The sequence below is a fragment of the Cadophora gregata genome, assembly GCF_030347475.1.
Source record: "Cadophora gregata isolate MNR1 chromosome Unknown scaffold_6, whole genome shotgun sequence".
Lineage (NCBI taxonomy): Eukaryota > Fungi > Ascomycota > Leotiomycetes > Helotiales > Ploettnerulaceae > Cadophora > Cadophora gregata.
Window position 1 is genome coordinate 1,431,451 of NW_026695929.1, and position 26,753 is coordinate 1,458,203.

Consider the following 26,753-nt stretch of genomic DNA (forward strand, 5'->3'; position numbering starts at 1 on the left):
ACCCTTGGCAGCCGCTATTGATGGAAAACCCTCGCGAATTGGCGTCCTAGATTAAGCGCCAAAAGAAAATATTGACTAGGGGGTCGGCAGGAGGGGGTCAACACTCCCCAGCAACTTCGCGTCAAATCTCAATGCGCTGGCCACCAGGATGGGATCAATCCTACATGACAGATCGCAGAGTTTGGAGGCTATGCAAGGTCGTAATGTTGCTTCCCGTGAGCTTCCTAGATTCCAGTCCTGATTTGCAGCCTCAACTTCCACCGAATTTCATTGACGATAAGTCGCATCTCGAATGGAGAGCTTCCAGTATCCCATCATCCTCGACTACTGTCCTGTCCCGTGTGAAGAGCGGCTTTCATCTACATGCGCAGAGACAGTTCCTCCGCAGGGATATAAATGGTTAGATCATGAGGCAAGTGGGATGTTCCTGGCGCGTACGACGACGCGCATATCTGGGCGATGACTTTAGCTTTGGTGGATCAGGTAAAAAGGCATTGTTGCACTTATGCACGGCCTCGCACATCTTCTCTTGCATGTCTGCGAACTCTTTCACACTATCACCAGAGATCAACTAGGATCGTCCAATTCAATGGACTCATTCAGGTCATCGGACCGACGTCGCATGCAGAAGAGATACATATATCTCGTGCATGAGGTCCGTATGATATTGAGGTATTAGTAGTGAGTTACTGCCCGACCAGAAAACCAACATTTTGTCCAAGGTCTTGAAGGCGTCGAAGCCACCGAGTATATCCCAATGGAGCTCCTTCCGTCTGTCCACGTACGGCACAATCCCTATGACGAATCTCTCGCAGGCTGATTCCGTCCGAAGGATTGTCATGAGCGAGAGAAAACAAATCAGACACTTTTAGGTTCATTAGGCCATGATTCATTTGAGGTAAAGCCGACCATAACAATTCTTAGCAGTCGACAAACGCATCCACTTCTGTACAACACCAATTGTCTTCAATTCTAACATTCTGTGGCCACAGACTCTTGCCAAAACCGCCACGACTCTCGTGATCTAACCGTGATTGTCAGATGCATTTTAGCTACCTACCTTACCTACAAATTGCCTTGATCTGAAAAGGGGCTCTATTTTGACTAGCCGAGGAGCTAGCGAGACCCCGGTACAGATCATTGGTTCATGATTGGGACCATCGGGACTTCGAGGGTTCGGTACTGCTCTCCTCGATTACCCCAGATTCTGCCCAAGCAAGACTTGACGACAACAACGGTCTGGAACGAGTATTCAAAAAGGCTTGCTCAGCAATAACGGCTTTCTTGGAGAGCAGATTAGCTCTCGGGGCAGTCTCGGCCTGTGCCGAAGCTCTTCAGACTTTGTCAGCATAATCCCTTTCCAGTTTTGTTAGTATCCAGGGAGTCGCCTTCGACAGCGCATGAAATCTCAATCTGAGAGGAGGAGATCAGACAGACAGCTGACCATGGCTCCATTTTTCAACACCATAAGTACCACCAAGACTTGGGACGAATGCTGATTCGAGACACCCCTTACTTATTCTCGTGGAGAGCGCGGCTAGAGATGGCCATCATCGGCGACCTGCTCAAAGACCCCTCACCCCCTCAAACCACCACAGAATGGCGTAGGAGGCCATCTTCACCTGCTTCCGACTTATCTTCTTCTCTGCGGGGAGACATCCAATAAAAAGCTGTGTGTAGACATCATCCCGGAGTCAAGCGCAGCTCTCCCCAGGACTATCATTATGGTTTCCTTAAAGTTCCATTACCCCATTGGGAAACATGCTTTCGGCAAACCTAAGATAGCTTCTGGTTTAGATATATTCATGCTGTTGCCCATCTCCTTTGTTGTTTTGTCTCAGCTGATTTCGCAATTTCAATCAAAAGCCGTATCCATTTTGATTACGAATCCTCGTTGTTTTCCTACCTGTCACCCGACCAATCCATCTCCCACGTGTGGAGCTTGCATAACGGAGGCGTGCATCAACCAACCTCTGATTCAGATGCTCAAGTCCCCCCACGGCACTACTTTCTGAGCAAGCACCTTGAGGAATTCTCAAATAAAAGCTGTGCCTCCGTCTTTCTAGAGCTCACTACTTTCTCTCAGCACCAAACAATCCTTCTTCCTGCAAGCCGTTTCTGCGACCTAAATCCGTTATTCGACCTCCTCAAAGACCCGCCCATCAATTCACCGAACAAACAGCGCTCTGCAGTCAGCAATCCTCCATATACGCGCCCGTTATATAGTAAATTGAATGCATTTCAATTAGCCTCTATTCCCAAACGAACTACCGAAATGGCAATTACACTTCCGACTAGGGAGACGGTCGCCATCGCTTTCGCAGGGCAAGAAAACAACGTACCGGCCGCTGAAGAGCGCGCCCAACTCCAAAGCCACGCCTTTCTCTACCTCGCGCCAACAACCAGCGCCTCGTACCCTCTCTCAAAGGCCTCACCAGCTGCAAAGGTAGTCTCAGCTGAGAGTAAGCCGGCTGTTACTGAGGAGGCGCTGGCACTTGCCACACCCGCTGTTCCGGTCGAGAAGACAAGGCGCTCCTCGTCGTTGAGCAGTGATGGAAGCTTCATGCAGAAGCGACGGTTCTTGAAATTGGGTCCAGTTCATTTCGGTGTCAGCGACGGAGACTGGAGCGAGGAGGTTGTGGAGTGATTAATCACTCTGATCTTCATAACTAATGATGACGCGTTCTGAGCGAATGGCATGATGAGTTTTACGGATGGGATATGGGATAAACCGGCGTTGAGCAATGGAATGGTTCGAGCAGCTGAGCAATCATTCGCGTGTTCGGTCAGATTCGCGGACGGAGGGAAAGGGCTTGAGCATGAGTCGCACACTTTTAATGAGCTTACGACATTGGATAGGTATTCTGGCTGATCAATATAGAATAGTCCGCGATTAGAAAATGCTGAACAGTGAATCAGTCATCATTTATAAAATTGGTGTCTCTTCTGTCTTGCCATTTTTGTATCCGATCTGACTTTTCTTATTGATTTAGATGGTCTCATGTGTGCAGTGCAATGACTCCTGAGACAAGACAAGTCGAACAACCAAGACTCATCTATCTCCGAGATCTACAATTTCCAATCTCGCATATTGCAGATGCGAATCTGGCTCCACTCTTAAGTACGCGCACCTATCTGCTGCTACTGGCCCAACACTCTCTTCAGTCAGAGAGCGGTGAAAGAAAGTGTAGATTTCACGTGACCAGCACATGCCAAACCTTGCCCAAGACTTCGTTCTTCTGCAGAAAACCGAGTCAAGTGTCGTTCATTCCATACTTCTCCTCTGTGATACAGACATACGAACAATTAATTGGCGCTATACCTCGGAGTGGGGTTCCGACTGCATGCGAAAGAGGATTCTCTTCAGCTCGAAACGCAAACTTGAGGATACTGGCCACAATGGCAGTTCTTGCCGCAGCCAAAATCGCTGCAGAGAGTGGAACAAGACACCTTGGTGCGATTTTTCTTGCTTCTCTTTGGCTACTGAATTGGGGCGTCGCGGACTATTAGATAGCCGGCCAGTTTTGTTTGGACAGGAACAGGATTGCCGTGTTGCTTTGAGGTTCCTTCACTTCGCGGTACAGTAGCGGCGGCGTCAATTGTGCTTCGCTTACGCCTTGCAGCACTCGGGCTGAGGTTCGCACACAAATGTTGCGCTCCAGATGAAGTTTTGTCTGGGCTCTTTTTTTTTCTCTTCTCCTATTCGTATTCTGATTGTTCCTTGCGGCGTGGAAAGTTTATTACGCCTGTTGGTTATTTGCTGATGAGGCCACTCTTTTCGGCTTCTTCAATAAGTAGTCCGAAGTGAATGAGATTTTGAGCTGGAAAGTGTGACAATTGCAAGGCTGCGGCGGCTCATGCAGGTTCTCCAGTGGTGGCGTCACCTCATATACGGAGGACGTCTCTCAGCTTCGATATTTGCTGTCAAGGGATGTCTTGTCGAACTTCGAGAGCTGGTCCTTGTTCCTATTTCCTTGTATCCTTGCAAAACCTCGGCATGTGGCGTAGGACATGGTACATGTCATGTCAAGCGGGGAATAGTCTAGAAGAAGGGATCAGAGGACCTCTGTGCAGTCTGCAAGACGTAATGTGATCTACGCTGCTGCTGCATGTGTGATGATGCGATGTGTTGGTTTTGGATATGTGTTGGAACTTGGAGGGTAATCATGTTTCTGCCTGGTTTGGATAAGAAAGTGATGTTGGTTCGGAGGATAATCAAATCCCGGAAAGGTGGAATGAAAATACGAGAGAATTTGCTGCTCGGACATGACTCAGGCTTGGGTGAGTTTTTGCACATTGGATTTCGAATGTTGGAATAGAGCCCGAAGGCCTGTGTGAGCTGAGCCGGTTTGGCCTCAAGGTCTTGACCTAAGTTTGGCTCAACATCTTGCAGCTCTGAGTGAGATGTTATGAATGTTTTGGGTAAGTCTGCACAGGAAAGAGCTTTATTCATCCTAGTTTTGGGATGAAGTTCTTCCATACACACGGCAAACATATGATTTCTGATTGCAAGAGCTGGGAGAATATTCGCTAATGCCTTGCTCGTCCTTAGAACAAGCAGCAACTTGAAACCTACGTCCGGGACCCAGATCAGCATACATAAATTCCGAGGTGCGATAAAGCTATTCAGACAAGGCTTGCTAGTCCTTTAGTGCTCCAGAGGTGGTATCTCTTCTTGTCCCGGATTTGAGCTTAAGATCCCTGTCTTCCCGCGTCCACAAAACACGGCGACATCGGACGTGATTTGATCCGCGATACATAGTCTGGCAATGGTACAAACTTTCTAGATGCTTATAAGCTTTGGTGCGAGGTTTGGAGAACGCTCTGCAGAACGCTGAAAAGTGCAGCACTGGAAATGAATATTCAGTCTGAGCAGCTATCTTGTCGAAATAGAAGTCAGTATACATGTTAATCCTGCTGGTCAGTCAGATCTGTAAACACACATCCCGAAGAGCCGTGTTTCACATAATTACCTCTAGTCAGTGCCCAGATTTCGACGCACTCGCTGATGTAAACCGTGGCACTGAGAGTCCTGCCACCCCATGGTGCTTCCGCAGCAGTGCCAGTTATATGTCACCTGGTCATATCTACCATAATTGTTCTATTGAATTAGGAATATAATCTTGAAGGACTGTAGCGACATTGAAAATCAATCTTGAAATGTCATGTTGCTTGGGTTGTAATTGCGGCACAAAGCATATCCATTATCAAGATCGTCTGCGCAATAGCTTATTTGTATTCATGAGACAAGATACAACTGTTGAATCGGTGCATCCAACATATATTAGTGGTCAATGAGACGAGAGATGATCTTGATATCTAGGGTCAGGCAAGCATTGGGGACTTGAAAACAAACAAAGCCGAATGATAAGCGAGTCGAGCGATTTTGAAGCACAAGACAGTCCACTATAGCATCTTGATGTCAGTATGCACCATTCTAGATCCCCGAACGATTTGTGCATATGATGGATACGTTAGAACAGTTAAACGTACCTATAAACCACCATACAGACCGTGAGTACGTGGTTGCTCAGTAAGTTCAATATCTGACCAATGTCACTTGATACCTTCGCGGCAAACATAACGGCATGAGAATACCTCAAGTGCATAGCTATATTAAACGATAGTGCACTTCATGCTCTATCCGGTTTTGGTCTCTGCTCGGAACAATGTTGAAGGCTCCGGACACTGAAGTGCGTGATATTTCCAGCATTGTGAGTAAGCTAGCTAAAGTATCTTCTGATGAGACACGGAGGAAGCACAACACTACCCCCTCGCGAATATGGAGAACCATGTTCGAGGGCCTAAGGACATAGCAAATTCAATTTTGTAATGTAGGCAATCTAAAAGTCGCGGGATGTTTTTGTGACTTCAGAGGTCAGCCATCATCTGGTAATAGTTACCGCAAATGAAGGATCGGGCCAGCCCGTCAAGCATTTATGGAGCTATGTTTGCATCAAATCACGAATAATGCTGTCGATTAAGCCCTGATCTCAATCATCCGGAGACGAAGAGAACGATTCTGGACGCTCTAACGACAGATCTAGAAGGCTGGACGATGACACAGGTTTCTCTTACTTCGCTAGAAATTTCATACAATAGTATACTAGTAATAGAGGCATTTAGAGTTCTAGAGAGTAGCCCTTCCAAGGGTTGTCTTGATGCCTTGCCAAGTTTTGCGCTTAAACCTCGAAGGGAGCGTAAATTTTGGCAGCAATCAAGTCAACAATGAGTTGGCGACGCTTAGTCATCTCCAAAGTGGAGTGCGGGGTTCAACCTCCAATGGATGACACCAATGAGCACATCATTCGAAAGGCGCGATGCGAAACCATCTGTGAAGATGATGCTCGTCCTTCCGTCTTACGATAGGAAAGTATACATTCTCTCCTTTCATGTCTCCTTCTCCTCTCCAAACCTCTCTCAATCTCCACCATGTCCTTTGATTCCATCCCTATCCTGGACTTGGCTGAGGCCAAAGATCCATCCACGAAGCCGAAGTTTCTGGAACAGCTGCGGCATGCACTGCTAGAAGTGGGATTTTTATACCTCAAGAATGTGGGTGTACCAGAAGAACTCACGCAGAAGGTCATTAAGGAGGGGATATGTTTCTTCGATCTGCCAATGGAAGAAAAGTAAGGCAACATCCCTCTCTCCCAGCATGTATATACTGACTATGTTCCAGACTCAAGGTTGAGATGAAGAATGCCCCTTCATTCTTAGGATACTCCCGCCTCGATGCCGAGATCACAGCTCAAACAATAGATCACCGTGAGCAAATCGACCTTTCCACAGACCATCCTGTACGCACGCCAGATCAACCCCTCTACCGAAACCTCTTCGCGCCTACCCAGTGGCCATCCCCATCATATCTGCCCAACTTCAAGCCCGTGTACAGTGAATATATCACGTGCATGGGCGAAATATCGATATTCTTCACGTCTCTGATTGCTGAAGCTATCGGACTATCGCCGACCGCTTTTAATAAATACTTCGACATCGACCAGCAACACAAGCTTAAGATTGTGAAATACCCAGACTTGAAGGAGTTGGGACTTTGGAAAGAAGGGGAAGCAGTGCCAGAAGGCCAGGGAGTTGGGCCACATAAAGACAGCATGTTCACATCATACTTGTTGCAAGTCACGAAGCACAGGGGCCTGCAAGTTCAGAACCTAGCTGGTGAATGGATCGATTGTCCGCCAATTGATAACACACTGGTGGTGGCTATTGGACAGGGTATGGAAGCTCTTACGCAAGGAGTCTGCATGTCAACTACACATCGAGTTTTGTCGCCAGCTCCTGGGTCGGGCGCACGGTTTTCCGTTCCGTTCTTCCAAGGAGTCAGTTTGGATGCCGAATTTGACGAGTTGAATGACTGGGAAAATGGAGGTGGAGTGGGAAGAGTCCCGGAGGAAATCAAGGAGATGCGGAGGAAGGTCGTGGCTAGGAATGGAGGAAGACTGGATGATGTAGAGTTTACGTTTAGTGGAGGCAATGGAGCTAGAACCTTGGGAGAGGCTACGCTGAAAAATAGAATCAAAAGCCATCCGGATGTAGGCGAGAGATGGTATCCAGATATACTGGCTGAGATCAGAGACAAACAAAGGAGGGAACGAGAAGAAACCGAGAGTAAAGAGGCTGTGCTAGCCTCGAATGGCAAGCCTGGAACACCTGGATCAGGGAATGCCGTTGAGGCACACTGAAGAAAGCACTAACTCACAATCACTGACAGCAGGCTGTACTGGGCTGAAGGCAGGCTCAGAGTCTATCATAGACACATTATGCGTTGCCGATTGTTTATGTAGCTCAACTCCTCCGAAGCGCCAATCGCTAGCTAAGTCAAAAAACAAACCCATCTACAAAATCCGCTCATGTCATTCATTCATTCATGACTTCTCCGGCGACAACGATCATAGCAAAACGCAACAAAGAAAATCCAGTCCATGCCACAACTCGGGTCTGTTGATTCATCATACACGAATCATCTCTGCAACCCTATGTCCCCGGTGAAGTTGAGTCGAGTGGGTGCATTTATTTGGCAGGGGCGGCAACGAAATTTGGGAAGCAGTCCGCAAGAGCCTTGCTGTGCTTATTGGTTGCATGCTCCGTAAGTCTTTCCACAGAAAACAGTCAGCCAAATCCTTCTTGCGCGGCTTTCGATGGAGGAGTAAGGAGAAAACATACGCTGGCGCACGAGTTGTCTTCAAGAAGGTGGACTTGCAGATGACACATTGGATATCCATGGCCTTCTCATTGACTTTGAGTTGTGACTTTGCGACCTTAGTCTTGTCGTCCTTGCGGTCGCGCTTCGAGGCTGCCTTTGCTCCCTAACGTCCTCTTAGATTATCTCTTAGGCATACGCGGGGGTTGACTTACGTTTCCCATGTTTGCGATTTGGTGGCTGACTGAGAGACCTTGAGTTCTTGTGGAGGGAGGTCGGTCAAGTTGATCGGTTGCAGAGTCTTAGAGTGGAGGGGCAGAGCGGGATATTTGTACAGTGGAGTGGAAATCGGAACTGAAAAAAGGACAGCCGATACCACTCACCGCCTGCCTCTTTAGGCCTATCAACAAGCAGGGGTCTTTTCGCTTATGAGTCCAAGGTGTATCCACTGACGCGGTTCACTTTCGTCGCGTCCAACCTCTTTTCTTTCTGGAGAAAAATATCCAACATAATTCCGTAAACTTCTCACCTTCCGGCAAACGACATCGAAGTTTGTCTCTAAGCATTCGGTCTGAATGCTTCGAACAATCTTCGGGAAGAAAGAAGAGACCGTTGCATCTTCATCTTCGACAATGGCGAGTTCGATCTCCGTGGACGACTTCAAGGAGGCCTTGGGCCGATATCCTGAGGCTTTGAAGACTCATGGCAAGACTCGTAAGTACTATGAATTTCGTGGATATAGAATTGAGGTATTTACGAAACGGACACTGACGCGTTCTAAAGCAAAGGATGGTTCAACTACCTTGGAAGAGCTCGACAAATTCCGGTATCAAACTGCGCCCATGAATTTCTCTAAGGCTACTGGGCGTGTTATGGAGCTCTCGGATGTTGAGAAGCTTGTTCAATGGAAAATGTAAGTTTCCTCAAGCCTCGAAGGCTGTTGCACGACAGACCATTCTCCTACGACGTTTGGCGCATAGAGGAGCGAGCCGGCTGCATTACAGGCGCATTTTTTATTCGGCTTTGGATCTGTTGTGACTCAAACTGACTTCCGTTCAGCCACCACGGTGTCTTTCGCCCTACTCTACCAAAGCTCGTTGCTAGCAATACGAACGACTCTGTCGCCGATGCTACGAAAGACGCATTCGCAGCTTACGCAAAGGACAATAAGGATATTGCTACGGTTATCTCAAAGCTCTCTGCTCTGAAGGGAATTGGACCTGCCACAGCTTCGCTCTTGCTCGCTATCCACGATCCCCAAAACGTTGTATTCTTCAGCGACGAGCTCTTCAGTTACCTGACTGCAGATGGCAAGAAGATAGAGCCGAAGTATACCACAAAGGAGTTTGAAGCAATCTTCGCAGAAGCCCAAACAGTCATGTCGAGGTTGAAGTGTACCCCTATTGAGCTGGAAAAGGTGGCCTACGTTTTGATCAAGGAAAAGACTCCTGAGGTTAAGAAGTCTGGTCGTCCCGCTCTGCCCGAAAGTGAGAAGAAAGTCAAGCCCGTATATGTCCCAAGTGGTAAGCCTCGAGGTCGCCCTGCTATGTCCGAGGCCGAAAAGAAGGCTCAGCAGTCAAGGAGAGAGGCGGAGAGAGCAAAGGCAGCGAAGGCAGTTACAAACCGCACACGGACAGGACGTATTGTCAAGCCGGCTGCTCTGCTCATCAACGAATCCGGGACGACTACCAAGAAAACAAGAGTAAAGAGAACCGTTCAACCAGCTAGGAAGGCTACTACGGTCACTAACACTACAGCTGAAAAGAAGAGAGGGCGACCTGCTAAGGGGGAGAGAGTTGAGGAAACTAAGCCTATTGCTGGAAAGAAGAGAGGTCGGCCTGCAAAGGGCGAAGGAGTTGAGGAAAGTAAGCCCAAGATCAAGGCCACTGCTACAACAAAAGCCGGACGTCCTGCCAAGGCCCAGAAATCTGCTGCTTCTGCTACCAAGAAAACATCAGCAGCTAAGGCCAAGGATGCTACTGCTCCGGCAAAGAAACGTGGCCGCCCCACGAAAGTCGAGACCGTCGAAGAAGTAAAGACGCCGAAGCAGCCCAGCCGTTCCGCTGCTGCTGAAGCTGCCGCCGCAACTCCAGCCAGCAAAAAGCGTGGACGTCCATCTATGGCTGCCGCAGAGGAGGACACCAAGACACCCGCGAGTAAGAAGAGGAAGACAACTGCTAGCCCAGCACCAGCTTCGTCTGCCAAACGCGGCAGTCGGACTCCAGCTTCTGCTGCTGCTTCATCCGTCAAGCGCAGTGGTCGAAAGGCTAACGTGTAGACCGGTGGAAATTCTCCTTGGTTGCTTCTTCACTTCGGGTTCCCATGGCAAAACCTGGAGTTACGGTCTAGTCTGGTCTGGTCTGCTTTAATGGATGGTTTATTCGCCGGCGCGGCTGGTTATTTGCGTGCATGCATGGTTCTGGAGGCTGGGTGTATATTATGGCAGGAAGGCCGGCATACAATTGTGCACGCGCGTCCCTCAGCAATGGCATATTCTTTAAAATAATCTTTGTTGAGTTCCACTTGTATTTGTGTAATACTTGACAATCTGCAATTTTCAGCAGCCCTAACACCTCCTCTGCCGACCGCACCTGCCCTATTTGCTTTGCCATCATCTCTTCCTTCACCTTGCTTCTCGGTGGCGCAAACACGTATCTTACTCATTGTTATTCTGCCCATGGCTCTCAAAAACCCTGAATTTGAACCAGGGTCTTGCAACGAGGGCATCTTTGGGGTGCGTCCCGGCCCAGAGCCATTTTCTTCCTCTGATTTCGGGAGGCCTATGCGCCAGACCTGCAATGATATACGTCGTGACAGACAACACCAGAAGTGTGATGTAGAATTTTGGTCGAGCTGCGACGGGTCCGGAGTGGATGGTGTCAAAAGGGTGCATACCGAAAACGTAATGAACGGTGTCAGTCTTGCCTTTCGTTGAGAATGTTGGAACATTTGCGGCGTAGACATCTGACCGAATGTCCTTACTTACAGCGAGGAGAAAGTAGTTGACAAGAAAAATCATCCACCGCGATAAACTCAAGTGGCAAGTAAAAGACTATCGTTTAGCGGTGAAGAAGTACTGTTTCTGGTGGATTAATATCTTCACAATCTCTGGCCCACGAGACGCTTCCCTCACAGATGTGGCAATGACCAGCTTTATCAGAATCCGCTTTACAGTTGGCTCAATGTCGGTGTAGTAACTCGAGTCACGCCGGCTCGGAGGCTTCCAACTTCTTCCTCTTATGTGCTCGTAAGGGCTGGTTTTATGTTGATACCCTCTGCTCTCCTGCCAAATCCTTGTAACATTTCTGCTTCTTTGAGGTATTCATACCCTCGTCTTGAACTTCTCATTAATCAAGGGGCAGTGGCAGCTCCGAATCTTCAAGTCTAATGACTCTGGTTGGCGATGAGAGCTGATTAGTGGTGTTAGAAATATGGGGATCGTAGGCGTAGACTCAGTACTATGGGCCGTATTACTGAGTACGCTACCCTTTTATTTAGGAGATTCTCTCTCTCTGTAGTAGCTCCTTATCTGACAAGTAGTAATCTTCCCAATCGGGTGGCCCAAATGCAAAATTTGTTTCCACGGTTTCCAGAGAAGATCCACCACAATACCCATCTTACGCTAGCAATCGCTAAGCTCTGATGTGAAATCAACGCTTTTCCTCAAAATTACTGAATGTACCGACAGACAGTTTACATTGTATTCTCGAAACTATTAATGCTCAAATCGTCATGCCTCACATCATCTCTGTTCAAGCATTTACGATCTTCGAGCCAATGATCATATCATACGGAATATCTCTGATCAATGTGATGCACCTAGAATAATTTACAATCATGTTGGCCGAATTGTACACGTCATGAAAGCATATGGCGTTCCAAAAATCACCTCCATGGCCCTAATTCTACAAGTTCTTGCAAAACTCCCTTCAATCCTTCCAAGATCGCCCACAGAGCTGATAGATACAGTCCTTCTGTCTGGTCAAGTTGAACCAGACAGAAGGAACTTTCAAGTGTGAACGACGAATCTGTGTGTCTATCCGACATTGCTCGAAACATCACTCATTCCTCCGAGACAATGTGTACAACGACATCGATCTTCTTGAAGATGCCCCCGGAGCCTATGGAAAAGTTGGTTACTGATTTGATGGAAAATATCGAGCACTAACTGAAAAGTCTGCCTCCGAAGGCATTGTCAATCAACAAAGGTCCTGGATAAGGTCTTTGAAAAGCTCCACTATCGGTGATGAAATTCCCTTCACATTATTGTCAGCCACAACTGTTCCATATCAGAGATAGGCTGAGGTGACCAATATATACTCACGTCCTTCGGGTGCAACCAGAACCAGGGCAACAGTCCCATCAATGCACTGCCACTTCATTCGGCCCTCAACCTCAACCATCAACCCCAGATTACCAAGTCCGTTGAGAAGGAAGACATTTGAGCTGCCATACTGATCCAGATCCTTATAAGTAAGTAAAATCTCTCTATACTTCTCGCCTTCCAGTCCAATGTCAGGGTAGGGTGCAACAACGGTTGAGATCTTCTTGTCCCTGAGAGAGAACTTTACGATTGGGTTCTCGTTTGTTGGAGTGAACGATGAAAATGGAACTGGATATCGTTGATTAGTTGGAGTGAAAGAGATGATAGCGTAGAACATGGTTGTGCCATCCAGAGTAGCCGAGAGCGTGAAATTGCAATCGAGAGTGGTGATGGGACCGTTGGCAATGAAGAGTTGCTCGAGATCGTTGCCAGAACATGTGCGAGGACCCGAATCTTTGCAGATTCCCAAAGGATCAGTGGCCAGGGCTTGAGCGATTCCGATAGCTAGCGTCATGAGCGCAAGGAGACGACGAGCCATTGCGATGCGTTGATGGGGCAACTTGAAGTTGAAAAAGCTGGCTTCCAAAGGGAGGTTGGTCCAAAAGTTGGGTTGAGAGAGATGAGATGCAGACGGGAGGGAGAAAGCACCGCCTTTTAAGTGCCTTGATCGAGGCTTGGGACAGAACGACTCCTTGAGACGGAACTGGAAGGAAGCGGGTAGCTGCTGCCCTTCAACTGATTCGCAGAAGACGCGGTGAGGGGTTTATATAGATAGCGAACTCGTGAGTTATTGCATCATACGCTTTATTATTGTCCGATGATCTCGATGAATAGCAGAATACAGCGGGTCTATCAGATGATGCTCGAAAGTCGAGCACATAATAGTCATTGTTTTGATTAGGCGAGTGGCTCTTGAGCAGCGTACAAGCCGCTCATCTTTCATGAGCCTGCTGGCAGCCAGTACGTTTGACGTGTCCAAACCTCTTGTTCTTATATCTGTGATGTAGCTTTGGCAAGACAATAAAAGGAGAAAGCAGGCGGGGTGTGTAGTTTCATTCATTCCGTACTTTTCGCACTTCCTTCACCATCTGTGTAACCATTTGTACAATGCCTCGCTGAAATGCCACAGAACTCCATAACGTCCTTCATGCAATGACTCCAAGCCAATAACGTCAAACGAACTCCTTCTTCAGCGGTTTTGCCGCAAACAAATCCGCAACCTGGTAGAACATCTCTTCTAGTGGCGGCAGCGCGAACGCTGGTCCGATGTTGAAAATCTCTGCTAATTTCTGCTGCGGCACAACAGGAGTATCATTCTCCTCATCCTCCTCACCGTCTTGCGTAGGAGCAGGTGTGGGATATTCCTCCGCGTCCTCGAAATCATCATCATCTTGATCGAGCGGCATGATGTCAGCGGTTTCTTCAGCTGCATCGAGCTGCAGTGCTGAAGTAGATTGCGCGAGCATAGTGATGTTCTGTGTTCCCTTCTTGATGACAGAGAAGATCTCCGCAGCGGTATCGATGATGAAGAAACCATCAGAGCTGAGAGCGGGAAGTAGAGCAGTGATGAGTGTCGAAAAAGCTTCCTTGAGTTGAGGCTCTCGCGTGTCTTGGTGGAAAACGATAAGTTCCGAAGTGGCGGTGCGAAGGGAGGATGGGTCGCGGATGATAGGGAGGGCAACGGCGAAGGTGCGGCTTCTTGGGTCGACGGAGAGGTGCATCATCTCTTGCTTCTGGCGGGTAGAGAGAGACCTGGTGGCCTCGCTAGCTTTAATGATGATACGAGCTTCTTCAGAGACGAGATCAAAGACGATGAGTTTATCGGAGAGAGTAATGAGATCTTGGCCGAGGAATGAGATACCGATTATCTCATCCTCGAAAAGGCCAGTTTGGGAGAGGCGGATGGTGCCAGAGTCCGGGTCCATGAAGTGTACAAGACCATCATTACTGTTGCAAGCAGCAGCCAGAATCGATCCGTCTTCGGAAAATGCAACACATCCTGAAGGCGCAGGGGTGTCAGCACCGTCTAAAAGCTCTGCCTTGCCAAGGGCAACTGCAAATTCGCAATTCCAATTCCTCAAAGACTTATTGTCTTTTCCGCGAACGACGACTCCATCCCGCTTCCGAGTCTTCGTGGTCCATATGCGAACTATGCCATCCTCGCCGATGGTTGAAATTCGTAACGAGCTTGGATCAACAGCAAGGTCCAGAATCCTCCCCGCGTCTCCCGATTCCCCGGTAGAACTATGAGGAGCGTCTATTCTCGATACCAGCTCCCAAGATGAGCTCTCCAAGTTCCATTGCCAAAACTTCAAGAACACCTCCCTCCTTGGTTGGCGCTCGATGAGATCTGCTTCATGACGCTTACTTGCATGGATATTTCTTGGCGGCGGCATCCACTCGTCAACTGTTACGAGCCAGTCTCCATCGTGGGAAATCTTCATATGTGTGATTCTCGGCTCTGTGATGCGGTGCAAACCAGGGGCTGCGTTTACGCTTGTGATATTCGTCCTCGTCAAAGCCTGGCGTGATAGATTGTGACCAGAACCCAGGTCAAGCGTTTGAAGAAATGGGTTGCTTAGAATCAGTGGCTTTTTGGCTCGGACCAATTGAGTTTTCCCGACGCCGAGGAGAAGTTGTGAAGTATTGGTAGGACTGATTACTGCAGGCGTTCTTTGCACTAATGGCTGCTTCCAAAAGCCTTCTTCGAGTCGTTCAACCTGCGATTCGATAGAAGGCTCGGTCTCGACGACACATGTTTGAACTCCTGCAATGTTGACAATTGGCTTCAGCTCAGACGTGGACAAGACCATTGCTGAGTTGTCTGCGAGCTGAACGCCGTACGATGTTCCGCTTGGCGAGACTACAACGTTCTGTATGGTTGCTGCCATGTGTGGCAGGAACTGCTGCTTTCCAGTATCCAATTGCCAAAGTACGAGGACGGTTTCAGTACCACCAGAAATAATGTAGTTGCCTGTGGAAGTCAGAATGTGTTTCCCCACGTAATAATTCCAAACTTACCATCTAAGGACCATTTGGTAGTATGCACTGCTTGTCGATGCCAATGAAGCTTCCTCGGGGCAAGTGCAAGACTAACACCAGACATCTGCCCCTCTGAGCCAATCCAAATCTTTGGAAACAGATCATTATGCACAAAAATGACACCTCTGACATCCCCAATAACCAAGTCAACAACCGGAATCTTCTTGAGTGGATTTGCCTTTTTCATGTCTTCTGCCCCAGGTCTCTGGGTCACGCGAATATCTAGAGTTTTGATAGCGTCGGATGATTCGAAGACTCGGAACTCATATCGCAATTTATCGATGGTGTCATATTCGGTTGATCGGAGACGTCCCACCAGAACCTTACTCCCAGAAGCCGCCACTATGACTGAACCTTCCCTCGCTGTCTTCAGAAAGTCTATTCGCTGGTTAGAGGTGTATATGGTTCTGGCGGCTGTTTGGATTGAGCTGTCTGGTGGAGCCAACTCGTTTGCCGTAATTCTGAAGCCTCCATCCTTTCGCGCCTCGGTCGTGAACACGACATCCCGTCGTCGATCTGCAGATTCCATGGACGCTACAGTCATATGAATACATCCTGTTGAAGACACACCCCAGTATTGCTCAGACCCAACACCAGAACTCCAATCGATGCTGTAAACAGATCCATCTGAACATGCAACCCATAGTATGTTTGGATTGGTTGGTGACAGGCAGAAAGCAATGATCCGTGGGGGAATTTCGGTTAACTCGTTGAGCTTCAACTTGATTGACCGCGTGAGGAGCGAGTTTGCAGTTGAATAGACATGCACAGCCCCAAAATGTGCAACTATAATAAACCTGCAGAAGTCAGCAACATTTCATAGATAAGATAGGCCAACTTACTTCTCGTCTCGAGTAAAAATCGGATCTGCGTTGATCATTCGGCCACCAATCGAGGACGAAAGTTTCCAAGGCTCCTGACCAGTCTTCTTGAACGTACTGACCAAAGCAGGTAATTTTGAACGGCTTTGCAATTGCTTCTTTGAGGTTTCAACGGTCTGTTCTACGGTTGGCTTGTCCACTCTTCCCTTCCTCTTCATCTTCCTCCCAGTGCTTCCTCCCACCACATTATTTTCCTTAGAACCGTTCGTGACGAAGTCTTCGTACTCGACCGACTCTGGTGATTGTGGGTGCCCATTCGCCCCTTTGTTGTCTCCATTAGGGGTCTCGATCTTCACCAATTCTGTTGCAGGCGGTGGATCAAAAGCTGCCTCCCAGGTTGGATTTTGAATGGAGTTTCGCAAAGGAGTCCCGGATTTTGTTTTGACAGCTTTAGATGGCTTGGGCGTATCCATCACCTCCACTGGAGCTCTCTTGCGCTTCAATAACGAAGCCATGGCGTTGGCAGAGTCCATCTGTGGAATTGGTGTTTGGGTGATAAGAACCTGAACTTTTTTTAATACAGCCGAAAAATGTCGTAGATTCGGGTAAACATCGGTCCAAGCTAATCTTAGCGTCAAAATTTTGTGAACTGGAAAGCCGACGATGACAACCTCAAATACTCGAGCTGTGAGGCTCTTTGTTCAACTACAACCACAACTGTTCGGATCTTGCACAAACAACAACACAACCTTTCCAAGATGATTATCCCTGTGCGATGCTTTTCCTGCGGGAAGGCACGTAACCCCTGTCCCCATCTTATACCTCTCTAACTCGCACGCAGGTGGTTGGAGACCTCTGGGAGCGATACTTGAAGCTCATAGATGCCCAAGTACAAGATGGGTCAGTCAAGCACGCATTTTGATTATCTGTAGCAAACTAATAACTTCAACAGAGAAGCTATGGATCAGCTAGGATGTAAACGCTATTGCTGCCGCAGAATGATAATGACCCACGTCGACCTGATCGAGAAGCTCCTCAAGTACGTACTGCGACACCATAATCTACTACGCCGAATCCTTTCAAGCCATGCGGAGACCCTTCTACACTAGTATTGACATTCTATGATAGATACAACCCCGCAGACAGAGATACCAAGAAGGCGGCGATGAACTAGGGCAGATTTGATCTTTTGATGTTGAGGTTTTAGGCGTTTAGTTTGGAAAAGGGCACATGCTCGGCGGCTACATCACATACATGGCGCATTTGCATGGCGTTGGAGGATTGCGCGGCGCGCGAGGAACGCTTCTTAGAAAGCAAATCGATTCCTAATATCAGACGAATTCTATTCATACTGCCTCGATACCAACAAAGCTTTGATTACCCGCGCCGCAGCAGCCGACCGACCCGCGAACCCTTACGCGCCAGACTATGTTCTTAATCCCAGAAAGTTGTTTCCCCGTCTCTGTGCCCTCTAATCGCATGGACAGCGCATGATTTTTGCACCGTTCCAACCTCGATCGAGGGCTCAGCCCACCTTCCATGGGGCTAATGTTCCCAGGTGTTGGTCGTACAGGCCTTGAAAACAACGCGAGAAAAGCCAACAGAGAGAAACAAGCTAGCGCTTGCATTTCCTCGATCTGATAGGGTTGATCTACCCACACGAGCGCCTATGCGCGTGTCTATAAGGCTAGAAGCGGCGCAGATGTTTGGCATTGGCGGGAAGCAATTTAGATGTGGAGGCTCTTCTCACACGCATGCAGAAATTTGCTCCCAGACGCAAGTTGATCGCTACTGGCTCTTTCGCAGTGGTCCTCGTGCCTGTGAACGAGTACACCAATGGATTCTCGGTTATCGTATCTGAAGTACTGAAGTCCCGGGCCGGAATCTTTCCCCTTTACCAAGATATAGGTGGGGCTGACATTGCCAAGTTGAAGCGAGTTACTTACTTTTTTCGAGCTCACTCCGTTCAGGGTACTTCTGTCAACGAAGGCAGAATGTGGCTTTCTGTTGGCAATGCTGACCGCAGGAGCATTCAGAGGTGTGACCCAACGCTGGGCCACGGCACGAAATGCCACCACAAACTTAGAGAGAGAAAACACGGTGACGATCTTTCGCCGAAGGAGGTCGACCAAGAGCTGACCCCTCCCTTCTCCGAGCCCACCACCACGGATGTGGTGCAGCGGTTCAGTATCAACTCGGCTAGGTCTTGCGGAGCGGAGGTATGTTGAACTCTCTTAGATTGCAAGTGCGGATGCTTCTTGGTGATGAGCCCGCTGGTTTGTTACCCAGAATTACAGCACTCGGGCCATCCCTCCCGCTGTAGGACATCACCTTGTGAGAAGTGGTTCTTAAAAATTTGGAATTAGTATTGGCTGGGCCATCTTCCACCCTGGGTCCATCGCATATGTGCTGTTTATCCTGAAGCCAATTGTTTCAAGCCGTCTTCGGGAATGGCGGGAGAAGAGGAGGCAGGCAAGGACGAGAGTCAAAAGTCGAGGGTTCGGGGATGTGCCTTTGCGGAGTCAAGTTACCTACGTGCTGTAACGAAAGTCTGCAAAGCTCCCGTCGGTCAACCCCCGGGCCCTCAAGTCTAGCGCTGCCGTTGCTAGTAAAATTTACGAGAACGTGGATGCAGCTTGAAGAGGGCGAACGAGCTATGTGGGCTTCTCAGATCCAGGTACCTACCTTACCCATCGGTCGTCACTCAGTTGTGTGCGTGTTGTTATCCGTTAAGGTTGAACGGTAAGTACAGATATGAGGATTGGTATAGTATAGTATAATTTTCCAATTCCACAGTACCTAGTAAATGCTATGGAGGCAGGCAGGTTAGAAGTCAAGTTCAACTTCTGGGTAAATGCAGTACAGTACAGTACAGTACAGTACAGTACAGTACAGTACAGAGCCCGAACGTGGAGAAGAGTGCGGATCGGTCGAGGTTAACTCGACGAGTCGACAGCCCTAGGTAGCCCTAGGCTCCTAAGTACAGTAGCCCATTACCAATGCCCATGCCCATGCCCCTGGCTTTGGTTACCCTGTCGTGTCTGACCGTCCACTCCTGCCCAGCGCCCAGTGCCCAGAGCCCAGTGCGTGCTCAGTAGTGCTCAGTGCTCAGTGCTCAGTGCTCAGTGCTCAGTGCTCTCCCTCCGGACTCCCTCCCTCCCCTCCCCTCCCTCCCTCTGTTAAGCGCCGAGTCTCTCAAGCGTCATGCAGCCCGCGATCAAAAGACGCGCTGCTCACAGGCTGATTCGCTGGCAGCGATCCCAGCAGCTGCAGCTGCAGCATTGCACCAGCTCCAGCTCCAGCTCCAGCATCTCCATCACCAACTTGGCCTGCTTCCAGTTCCAGAGCCTATTCCCAATTGAGGCCAAAGTGCAGTCGCTGTCCATACAGATCTCTCCGAATCGATTGCCCGCCCCCGGCCCAGCTCTCACTTCGCTTCCAGACTTCCTCGACCACCTGCAGTCTGTCATCGCGAGTAAGAGGCAGAAGCAGAGGCAGAGGCAGAGGCATTGAAGCAGTCATCGACCAAGACAGCGACCGCATCGCCATTTTCCACCGCAATCGCATTCGATACACGCCTCTGGCGCTGCATCGCACCGCACTACACAGGGGTTGGATTGACAGACAGCTCTCACTATCTGGGCATTACTCTGCACTTCATTCGGATAGCCAGCCGGACGAACGTTGCGTCGCGTTGTGTTGTCTTCTCGCTGGGAGAGAAGCAAGCAGGCAAGCAGAGTCACGTCAAGCGCAGTGCTAGCCAGTCAGGCCCCGATGCGGCACAGTGGTTTCTTCGACATTCATACATACATACATACATACAACCATACCTCTGCGATATGCAACTACACCAACGAAACTGCGGTATCTTCGTCAATTGCGTCTAGTTGGCCCATCGCCGACCCACAGGCCGACTACTGCGAGTGTGTTGCCATTGCTACTGTCCATTCGACATACCAAACTTCTAGCCCTCAGCTGGAGAGCTATCAGCAACTGATTCCCGAGAGCTCCATTCAGCCTTGACCGTCCCACACCAACTCTGGAGCCTATCTGTATGCCTGCCTCCGCCTGAGCCAGGCCGATTCTCTTCCTTCATAACCAGCCTCGTAGACCGTTTTGAAGGCCATTCTAGGATCCACGCACATGAGCCTTGCGCCAACAATGGCATTGGAGAGTCCCCTGGTCTCATCGTCTCCAGGCAGTATCATGTCGGCTTTCTCTCCTTATACAGACTTCTCTGTCTCTCCAAACTCCCCAGCCATGAACAATCCTCCTCGATATCAGTCATTGTATGTAAACACAAACTCTCGGGTCTGCCAGCGTGCTAACAGTTGCCAGGTCGGCGCGCACTTCTCAAGAATCCTCCCATCTCCGACCAAACTCAATTGACGATAGCTCTACGAACGGTTTACAAATGACAAGTCCAAGTGATATGGTGGGGCCGTCTCCGGTCACATCGAACGGTACGGAGACAACAGAAATCGAAGACGAGGTTGCAGATGATGTGCAGGCGCAAGAAATCAGACCATCACCACCAAGAATAGTTGGATCTGCCGATTCGCAGGCCACAGTAGGTGCAGCCAACAGATAAGGTTGCATATCTGACTTATTTATAGTTGAAGAGACTCAGCACAAATCTACCCGATCATTTCAGGTCTTCACTCGAAGACGAGTCTATCTCTGTCATACATGCACCCGAGGGGTACGGAAAGTTTGTGAGTTAAAAATGTCTCAAGAGGAATGACAAGATGCTAACATTTTAGAATTTGCCTGAGAATCTACCGATTCAACCATCGCGAGCCGACCGATCTACTCCTACACCATATCAACAGGAAGCAAACGTACCTACTACCATTCGAGTAGATCTTCAAGTCCCGAAGGATAAAGTAAGTTGCCTTGGGAATTGAACGGATTTTTTTTTTCTAATTAAAGTCAGACTACACAACCCAGCCCGGTCTCTCCCCCTCCAATCTCCACGGATGTGACGCCGGTTAAATATGGATTGGAAAATGCCACCCCAAGAGCCCAAACTCGACAAGAAGTTGAGGCTCTTGCCGGCGATTACGGAGGATCCGTGCGATCGAGTAGCGCCCACAGCCTTGAAGGTCTGTCCTCGTCTAACCACCAAAACAATCCGCATTACTCATGGTTTGCAGGGATCCCGGAAGAGCACCGTGATGTTGAAGAGGATGAGTTCGATGCCCGAATCGTTCACACTTCCGATGAGGAAGTTCATGCCTTGAAGACTGCCCTGAACGAATGTTGGACATTGTGCAACACCCTCGCAAGCCTTAGCTCGATTCATCGTGAGCGAATTTTTAGCTATTCCGGAACTGGAGACGCCCACGAAACTGCCTGGAAGTGCTGCTGGAGGCTATGCCAGAAGCTATACGATAGCCGGGATGACAACCATGAGTTTCATGTTAGACCAACGCTGGATCTTTGTCGCGACTTCTGTCAAGCATTATTTGATATACGACAACGGAAGGACGAAATTGCTGACTCAGTGCTGAGAGTCAGCTTTGAGCTAAACAACCACCTGTACAACACCCACGATCGGAATTTGCCCGAAGCGTTCCGGGAACGAACTTTGGACTTCTATATTACACTTTGCCACCGGCTTATGAAACAAAGAAACGAACTAGCCGAGGAGACAGATACTCTTCTTCGAGCATGCTGGGGCCTCGCTGAAATGCTTTTCAGCCTCCGCCAGAATAGACGCGAAGGCAAAGCGCCTGATGAGGAGCTTCTTGGTTCAGCCGTGCAAGCATGTTGGGAGCTGTGCGACCTTTTCAGGGAGGGCTGGACTCAAGTTCGTCCTGACCGGGGAACGCCAAGACCTTCGCAAACAACCTTCACCCAAATCTCTGACCAGATGAGTCGGTCATCTCACACGAAGAGCAGCAGCCTGCCAAGTCTTCCGGAGAATCCAGAGCATCCAGAACATGCTCGTACACGATATCAACCGGAAACACCAACAACCGAATTTGAAGATACACCCATTTCTCCAGAAGCAAACTCACCAAATATTCCCAATATTCTCGTTCTTGGGACAGAAGGTACCCGTGCATCCAATGCGAGATGGTCAAGTGCAACGTCTTCGTCATCCTACTCTCAAGGAAGTCAGAAGTCTTCTAGCACAATTACTACTGCAGCCAGTTCTGAGGACGCAAACCTCACTCGACTTAAGATTCTCATTCTCAAGGCAGCTATGAACGTCGGCTTTTCTCGTTCTACACCTACGAGTGCGACACCAAATACCGCCGACTCGCCTGCATTCCAAAATTTTATCAAGGCTCTTCCAACAGGGTCATTTGGGTCATTACCTGCACATACGAAGCTACTTGCCGCATATCGAAATCTGATATTGAGCGACCCTACTTTTAGAAGCTCGAATGCTCTGCCGGCTGTTGGTAAAAACGCCAGCGCGATAGATGTCGCTAAGAGCGTTGGGTGGATGATGAGGAGTGGGCAATATCCGTTTTTGAAGGATCTGTTCAAGTTGGTCTTTGGATTCCATCTAGAAGAAGCAGAGGGCAGGAAACATGTGAGCATCACAGTATGAGGACATGACCTCCAGACAGCAACATTCGCTCGGTTCGAAGTGCCAGACACGTGACCACGACACCGTGTTTATTTGAGCGACATAATTATATTCGCGGGAAAACATGCATCAATGGCGTTCTGTTGAGACTTGCCTGACCCATGCATCGCACTTGGATTATACATTCGTTTCATCATTGGAAGTTGGAGGACTGGAAATTGTTTTAGATACCCCACTGGAAAGCCCACGGCGTCATAGAGGCGCTCACGGAAATTTTATTTTGTCATTTGCCTAGCACCAACTCACTTACCATCTGTTGTACGTTTGTTCATTTTCACGTATTGATGTATCGCTTTTTGATCGTGCCATGTGCGGGCCTTGCAAGTGTTGTCCATCCTCGCTTCAGTGATGGCATGCCACATCATAAGCTCTGAGTTTCACTTATTGATTAGGCACATTATGCCCGATGGCACAGTAAGTTATAAGTGTGGATGATTTTTGCAACTCGATCTTCGCTAGCCAGCACTAAAAACTCTCCAAACTTGGTACGTTGGCGTAAATTGGAACTGGTCTTGGGCTTTAGCTGCATCGACAACTCCACCCACCGTTTCTCTTCGGCGAGTACGCTGGATCTCGGCCAGGTGTAGAAGGCACGCGTCATCCATGGATTTGCAGATGGTGCCCTGTGTCATGCCATGAATGGTTCTTGGCAGACACCGATAGATCCAGTGTGCTATGGCTCTGCAACACCGATTTACTTTGTGTTCTTGATTGAGCGAGTCGTATCTTTAAACATATGGCTTCAAGGTAAACCGGAAGCTTGACTTTGGAAAGGCTGAAGTCCACAGGATACGGATGCGGCCTTTCGGAGTCAACGACCGCTTCGCAATCGTAACTACCCGTCCACCCATGTCTTAATCATGTGGCCAATCAACGTCGCACCTTCTCTAAGTTACCAATCTGTCACAACAGATCACAACGTTATCAGGGCCCATCTTCCAATGCTGGTACCTATATTTACAGAGATTTCTTTCTGCTTCATTTCACACTCTTCATCAACTTGCATATTTCCCTAGCTTTGACACAAGCCATCCACTGCACACAAACCAGACCACGAGTTTCTCGAGCGTACCAAAATGCATATTCTCGTTCTTTCTCTACTTTACCTCCTCTCCGGCGTCCTGGCTTCTCCTCAAGGCGGGCCATTGAGCGGCCTCTGTGGCATCCCCTTCCTCGAGTCCATTACTTGCGTCAACGGCGGTATCATCGGCTCAAACCTGCCCATCAAAGACCTTACCTGCAAGTTCACACTCGCAGCCACCAGTGTCGGTGGTCCCAATACTCCATACGCAATCCAAGCGTCCGATCCCTCAGATCCCTCAGTCATGGGGTTCGGCATCGCCGGCCAGACTCTGGACTTCGAGATACACAGGGGCGTTCTTTCGTCGCTAAACGGCGTTCTTCGTGCAACGCCAGCTAGTGAAACCAGTGAAAAGTTCAGTGTTGCGAACGGAGGTATTGTCCCGGATTTGGCGATCAAGTATAAGTGTCTGAAGGACCTGCCGACTTTGATTGTAGTGCCCGAGGCAGGAGGTTTGTTCAACTGACATTCTTAATTGCATCGCATCTACTGATTTCAGCGCCGCAGAATTCTTCGCAATCGATCCGAGAGATAAGGGAACTTATGATGAGGGATCCTGGTATTCTGCTGCACTAGGAGAACCAGACCGTGAGAACATTTATTTGGGGTTGAGACTGATTAAAGCTGACATATACTTTCAGAATATCACAATTTCAAGGAGATCGATGTTATGGTCAGCCTCATCTATTCCTAGAATCCGAATTCTCATCATTCTGTGAGGTTTGAGATATGAAGGAGGGATTATATCTATTCATGTTTGTCCTTCCTTCAAAGTCGGAATTGGTACACTGTATCCGAAGGAAATAGATTTTGCTGCATATTTGGTTTCAATTTCTCCCCGACTTTATAGTAGTCGATAACCTTTCTAACTGATCGTCACTACCTTCTCTTTTTTTTTGGTTCGCTGATCAGCTCCATGCCAATCACCATATTACAGACCTTTTCGAGCACTGTTTCCGTCATGGCGCGATAGACCAGCAGCGCCAACCGTATCTCGGCCAGGAATCTGTGAAATGAGGTAACCTCGGTGCGAAGACTGCTTTGTTCATAGACACCTGGCCTGCAGCGAGATAGCGACAAATTCTGCCGGATAAGTTGATGTACTGATGATTCCGAAAGTACAGCCATTACATGGGACTGCATTGTCGGTCGCGCAAGAGCTGTCCAGCAGCGTCTGTCCAGTCCATATCAACAAATTCTTTTAGAATGTTAAATATCCCTTGTAAATTATGGACCTTGAGTTCAGGAGCACGGAACTATCACTCGGCTACTAAATAACCTTGGCCACCAGTAGGTACACATAGATACACGACGCTACAAAATAAATTTCTCATTGCTCCCGAGGTTTCATGTGGCAGTTTTGTTTGGGCCACTCGCTTAATATATCGGAGGCTGCGAGCTCTATGCCATGGCATATCTGGTCGGTGTGGAGGGCCGCAAATATACAAATTAATCCCGCAGATGCTAGCTAACAATGGACTCCAACAGAGAGGACTACTAAGACTTACTTCATACCCGCAGTTTCAATGGCAGGCTGAACACTGGATCGTTGACAAGCAGGTGATGTATTATCAACGGCAATCTTTGGACAGGATCCAGTAAAATACGTTTCCCATACTATCTCCTTTGCAAATGAAACAACAGTGTCATCGCCCAGGCAAGCTGGGTGCATTTACTCTAGAAGCAACGACAGCTTTTGTTTGTTGACTTTTGTTTGAGTTTCAATCCTGCCCCTGTGTTCCGCCACACCTCGGAATGGACGGGACTGAAGCTGCAAGGCTGAACTTTAAGTGGGACCCCTAGACACTAACCCGAAACAAGGTCGCATCAAGCCTCGTTGGGCATGTGATAGTGCGGAGTGATCAACATTGACGTTTCTCTCCTCAAAGTACCGTGCCCCTCCGCCAGAAACACTTCGCAGCGCGTGCAATGTGATTTCCACACTTTTGAGATCAAGCGCATAATATTGTGACTTACGAAAGAACTGAAAGACGAGCGAGCGGTGGACTGGAAGTCGAGGGAAAGACGCAAAGCGGCAAGGAAAGTCGAGTAGGCAAGTGAAGTGACAAGACAGGGACGATGTCCGCCTCCCCTCCGTGCGAGGGGTCTGCGAATCCTGGATCGGCGAATGGACTGGATGAGAAGCCCAGGCTATCGGAACACGAGAAGAAGGCGAATCATATTGCTTCCGGTATACTGCTGCCTCCTAACAAGCCCATCTTTTTTTCTCCTCATTCCTCACTTTCCAGCGGGCACACAAATAACTAACCGCACATCCCCTCCCCGCAGAACAGAAACGCAGACAAGCCATCCGCGAAGGCTTTGACCGCCTCACAGAACTCGTACCGGGCTTAGAAGGACAAGGGAGGAGCGAGAGTGTGGTGTTGAAGAAGACGGTCGATTACATGCGAGCGCAGCTTGCGGAGAGGAAGAGGTTGGTTGAGAGGGTTGAGGGACTGGGTGGGCATGTTGAAGAAGGGATGAGGAGGTGATGGTGTTGTGGACTTGAAGGAAAATTTGGCGGGGTTTTTTTGGGCTGTATTCTATGGGAGACGGTATGCTTATGGAGGATTGGGACTATGGATACGGAATTTGGGCGTCTGGAGTTGATGTAAGAATATGGATGGTATCGGACAGTCTTTGACTGGCATGGCTGGCATGATGCAGGGGAAATTGAAGATCAGAAATATGTCAAAGTATGAGATGGTCAAATCAGAGGTTAT

General features: G+C 48.8%; 11 protein-coding genes across 11 annotated transcripts; 7 read left to right on the forward strand and 4 right to left on the reverse strand.

Annotated features, from left to right (window-relative positions):
- Positions 1-2,275: 2,275 nt before the first annotated feature.
- Positions 2,276-2,647, forward strand: ONS95_012281 (uncharacterized protein; the record flags this gene model as incomplete). The annotated part of the gene is made up of 1 exon (XM_058505906.1): positions 2,276-2,647. The coding sequence occupies one exon, from the start codon at positions 2,276-2,278 to the stop codon at positions 2,645-2,647; it is 372 nt and encodes a 123-aa protein (XP_058358429.1).
- Positions 2,648-6,432: 3,785 nt separating this feature from the next.
- On the forward strand, positions 6,433-7,700 carry ONS95_012282 (uncharacterized protein; the record flags this gene model as incomplete). Its single annotated transcript, XM_058505907.1, has 2 exons — positions 6,433-6,632; positions 6,683-7,700. 2 exons carry the CDS (start codon positions 6,433-6,435, stop codon positions 7,698-7,700), a joined length of 1,218 nt encoding a protein of 405 aa, XP_058358430.1.
- Positions 7,701-8,028: 328 nt separating this feature from the next.
- Positions 8,029-8,382, reverse strand: ONS95_012283 (uncharacterized protein; the record flags this gene model as incomplete). Its single annotated transcript, XM_058505908.1, has 3 exons — positions 8,029-8,110; positions 8,182-8,324; positions 8,374-8,382. The coding sequence occupies 3 exons, from the start codon at positions 8,380-8,382 to the stop codon at positions 8,029-8,031; spliced, it is 234 nt and encodes a 77-aa protein (XP_058358431.1).
- A 351-nt stretch (positions 8,383-8,733) lies between these two features.
- Positions 8,734-10,436, forward strand: ONS95_012284 (uncharacterized protein; the record flags this gene model as incomplete). Its single annotated transcript, XM_058505909.1, has 3 exons — positions 8,734-8,872; positions 8,942-9,071; positions 9,218-10,436. The coding sequence occupies 3 exons, from the start codon at positions 8,734-8,736 to the stop codon at positions 10,434-10,436; spliced, it is 1,488 nt and encodes a 495-aa protein (XP_058358432.1).
- Positions 10,437-10,665: 229 nt separating this feature from the next.
- ONS95_012285 (uncharacterized protein) lies at positions 10,666-11,628 on the reverse strand. Its single transcript, XM_058505910.1, has 2 exons — positions 11,292-11,628; positions 10,666-11,234 (listed from the first exon to the last, which is right to left on the reverse strand). The coding sequence occupies exon 2, from the start codon at positions 11,175-11,177 to the stop codon at positions 10,815-10,817; it is 363 nt and encodes a 120-aa protein (XP_058358433.1). The 5' UTR covers positions 11,178-11,234; positions 11,292-11,628; the 3' UTR covers positions 10,666-10,814.
- Positions 11,629-12,220: 592 nt separating this feature from the next.
- ONS95_012286 (uncharacterized protein) lies at positions 12,221-13,020 on the reverse strand (the record flags this gene model as incomplete). The annotated part of the gene is made up of 3 exons (XM_058505911.1): positions 12,221-12,279; positions 12,328-12,414; positions 12,483-13,020. 3 exons carry the CDS (start codon positions 13,018-13,020, stop codon positions 12,221-12,223), a joined length of 684 nt encoding a protein of 227 aa, XP_058358434.1.
- A 634-nt stretch (positions 13,021-13,654) lies between these two features.
- Positions 13,655-16,860, reverse strand: ONS95_012287 (uncharacterized protein; the record flags this gene model as incomplete). The annotated part of the gene is made up of 3 exons (XM_058505912.1): positions 13,655-15,456; positions 15,504-16,321; positions 16,367-16,860. The coding sequence occupies 3 exons, from the start codon at positions 16,858-16,860 to the stop codon at positions 13,655-13,657; spliced, it is 3,114 nt and encodes a 1,037-aa protein (XP_058358435.1).
- Positions 16,861-17,103: 243 nt separating this feature from the next.
- On the forward strand, positions 17,104-17,519 carry RPB10 (DNA-directed RNA polymerase II subunit L; the record flags this gene model as incomplete). The annotated part of the gene is made up of 4 exons (XM_058505913.1): positions 17,104-17,139; positions 17,187-17,245; positions 17,298-17,384; positions 17,474-17,519. The coding sequence occupies 4 exons, from the start codon at positions 17,104-17,106 to the stop codon at positions 17,517-17,519; spliced, it is 228 nt and encodes a 75-aa protein (XP_058358436.1).
- Positions 17,520-20,488: 2,969 nt separating this feature from the next.
- On the forward strand, positions 20,489-22,910 carry ONS95_012289 (uncharacterized protein; the record flags this gene model as incomplete). The annotated part of the gene is made up of 6 exons (XM_058505914.1): positions 20,489-20,634; positions 20,684-20,915; positions 20,962-21,060; positions 21,109-21,231; positions 21,282-21,450; positions 21,502-22,910. 6 exons carry the CDS (start codon positions 20,489-20,491, stop codon positions 22,908-22,910), a joined length of 2,178 nt encoding a protein of 725 aa, XP_058358437.1.
- A 1,115-nt stretch (positions 22,911-24,025) lies between these two features.
- Positions 24,026-24,724, forward strand: ONS95_012290 (uncharacterized protein; the record flags this gene model as incomplete). Its single annotated transcript, XM_058505915.1, has 3 exons — positions 24,026-24,482; positions 24,538-24,618; positions 24,672-24,724. 3 exons carry the CDS (start codon positions 24,026-24,028, stop codon positions 24,722-24,724), a joined length of 591 nt encoding a protein of 196 aa, XP_058358438.1.
- A 1,385-nt stretch (positions 24,725-26,109) lies between these two features.
- Positions 26,110-26,522, forward strand: ONS95_012291 (uncharacterized protein; the record flags this gene model as incomplete). The annotated part of the gene is made up of 2 exons (XM_058505916.1): positions 26,110-26,221; positions 26,320-26,522. The coding sequence occupies 2 exons, from the start codon at positions 26,110-26,112 to the stop codon at positions 26,520-26,522; spliced, it is 315 nt and encodes a 104-aa protein (XP_058358439.1).
- Between the last annotated feature and the right edge of the window lie 231 nt (positions 26,523-26,753).

Bases quoted from the DNA above. Each gene is read 5' to 3' on its own strand.
- ONS95_012285 (XM_058505910.1), bottom strand. From the start codon at position 11,177: ATGATTTTTCTTGTCAACTACTTTCTCCTCGCTGTAAGTAAGGACATT.